Here is a 1,095-nt window from a genome sequence, read left to right on the forward strand (position 1 = left end):
TCCTATAGGTGCGAGCAAAACACAAGGAGGTGTGTCTTCATAAAGACAGTCCACTTGGAGAAACAATTCTAGAGTGCTACAATTGTGGATGCCGAAATGTCTTTCTTCTTGGCTTCATTTCTGCCAAGACAGAGAGTGTCGTTGTTCTCCTCTGTAGAGAACCTTGTCTAAGTGTTAATGCATTAAAGGATATGAACTGGGACCTAAGTCAGTGGTGCCCACTCATTGATGACAGGTGCTTTTTGCAGTGGCTTGTTAAGGTCCGGATTCTCTTTCTTAGTCTTCCCTTCTGTTCCTTTTGGTTTCTGTTTTCTGTCCTGTATTTGTGATGTGTGGAGTGCTGCAGGTCCCTTCCGAGCAAGAACAGTTGAGAGCGCGCCAGATCAGTGCTCAACAAATCAACAAAGTAGAAGAATTGTGGAAGACAAATCCTGATGCTACCCTGGAAGATCTTGAGAAGCCTGGTGTGGATGATGAGCCTCAGCCTGTTGCCTTGAAGTATGAAGATGCCTATCAGGTTCTCGCTGGGTGATACAATTATATTATCTCCTTTACCTTTTATTTGTATAGAGATGCATTGCAGGAATTATTCTGCTATGTAGTTGTGAGTTGCCCCTGGATTGAGTATTGGCATTTTAACTATGCTTGCCTTGACTCTTTTAATGTAGTATCAAAACATATTTGCACCATTGATCAAGCTTGAAGCTGACTATGATAAGGTATGTCAGGATCTTAAGATTATTTTAGATGCTGGTGCCTGAATGCTTAATCCTATTTTATTTTCTTAGCTTTTTGTTGCATCCTGAAATATCATGTATTTTTATTTAAAGCTACCTGTGTCTTCTCACTTTTGCTTTTGGATAGTGGGTGTGTTACTTCTTAAGTTGCCTGATAGTGAGTTTTGGCCGTAGAAGTGCTGAATTTATGAGGACAATTGCATTTACACTTGATTGACTCTTTCTTCTTGGTTCTTAATCTTCGTGACAATTGAACTAAGACATGTCAGTTACTACTCTCTGTGTTTCTCATGAGCAAAGATGTGATACTTTTTAATTTGCTCATCTTGTTCTTTTGCCTTTAAGTAGAGTTTATACT

General features: G+C 39.5%; 1 protein-coding gene across 1 annotated transcript; it reads left to right on the forward strand.

Moving 5' to 3' along the window:
• Positions 1–11: 11 nt before the first annotated feature.
• Positions 12–761, forward strand: LOC102580969 (regulator of nonsense transcripts 1 homolog). Its single transcript, XM_006368051.2, has 3 exons — positions 12–260; positions 347–517; positions 669–761. The coding sequence occupies exons 1-3, from the start codon at positions 192–194 to the stop codon at positions 759–761; spliced, it is 333 nt and encodes a 110-aa protein (XP_006368113.2). The 5' UTR covers positions 12–191.
• The last annotated feature ends 334 nt before the right edge of the window (positions 762–1,095 follow it).

This window comes from Solanum tuberosum, unplaced genomic scaffold (genome assembly GCF_000226075.1).
Source record: "Solanum tuberosum cultivar DM 1-3 516 R44 unplaced genomic scaffold, SolTub_3.0 contig01285, whole genome shotgun sequence".
In the NCBI taxonomy this organism is placed as follows: Eukaryota; Viridiplantae; Streptophyta; class Magnoliopsida; order Solanales; family Solanaceae; genus Solanum; species Solanum tuberosum.

Excerpts from the sequence above, each read along its gene's own strand:
- LOC102580969 (XM_006368051.2), top strand. The coding sequence starts at position 192 with ATGAACTGGGACCTAAGTCAGTGGTGCCCACTCATTGATGACAGGTGC. Across the intron at positions 261-346 it reads TTTTGCAGTGGCTTGTTAAG|GTCCCTTCCGAGCAAGAACA; the intron begins GTCCGGATTCTC and ends GGAGTGCTGCAG. Across the intron at positions 518-668 it reads AGTATGAAGATGCCTATCAG|TATCAAAACATATTTGCACC; the intron begins GTTCTCGCTGGG and ends CTTTTAATGTAG.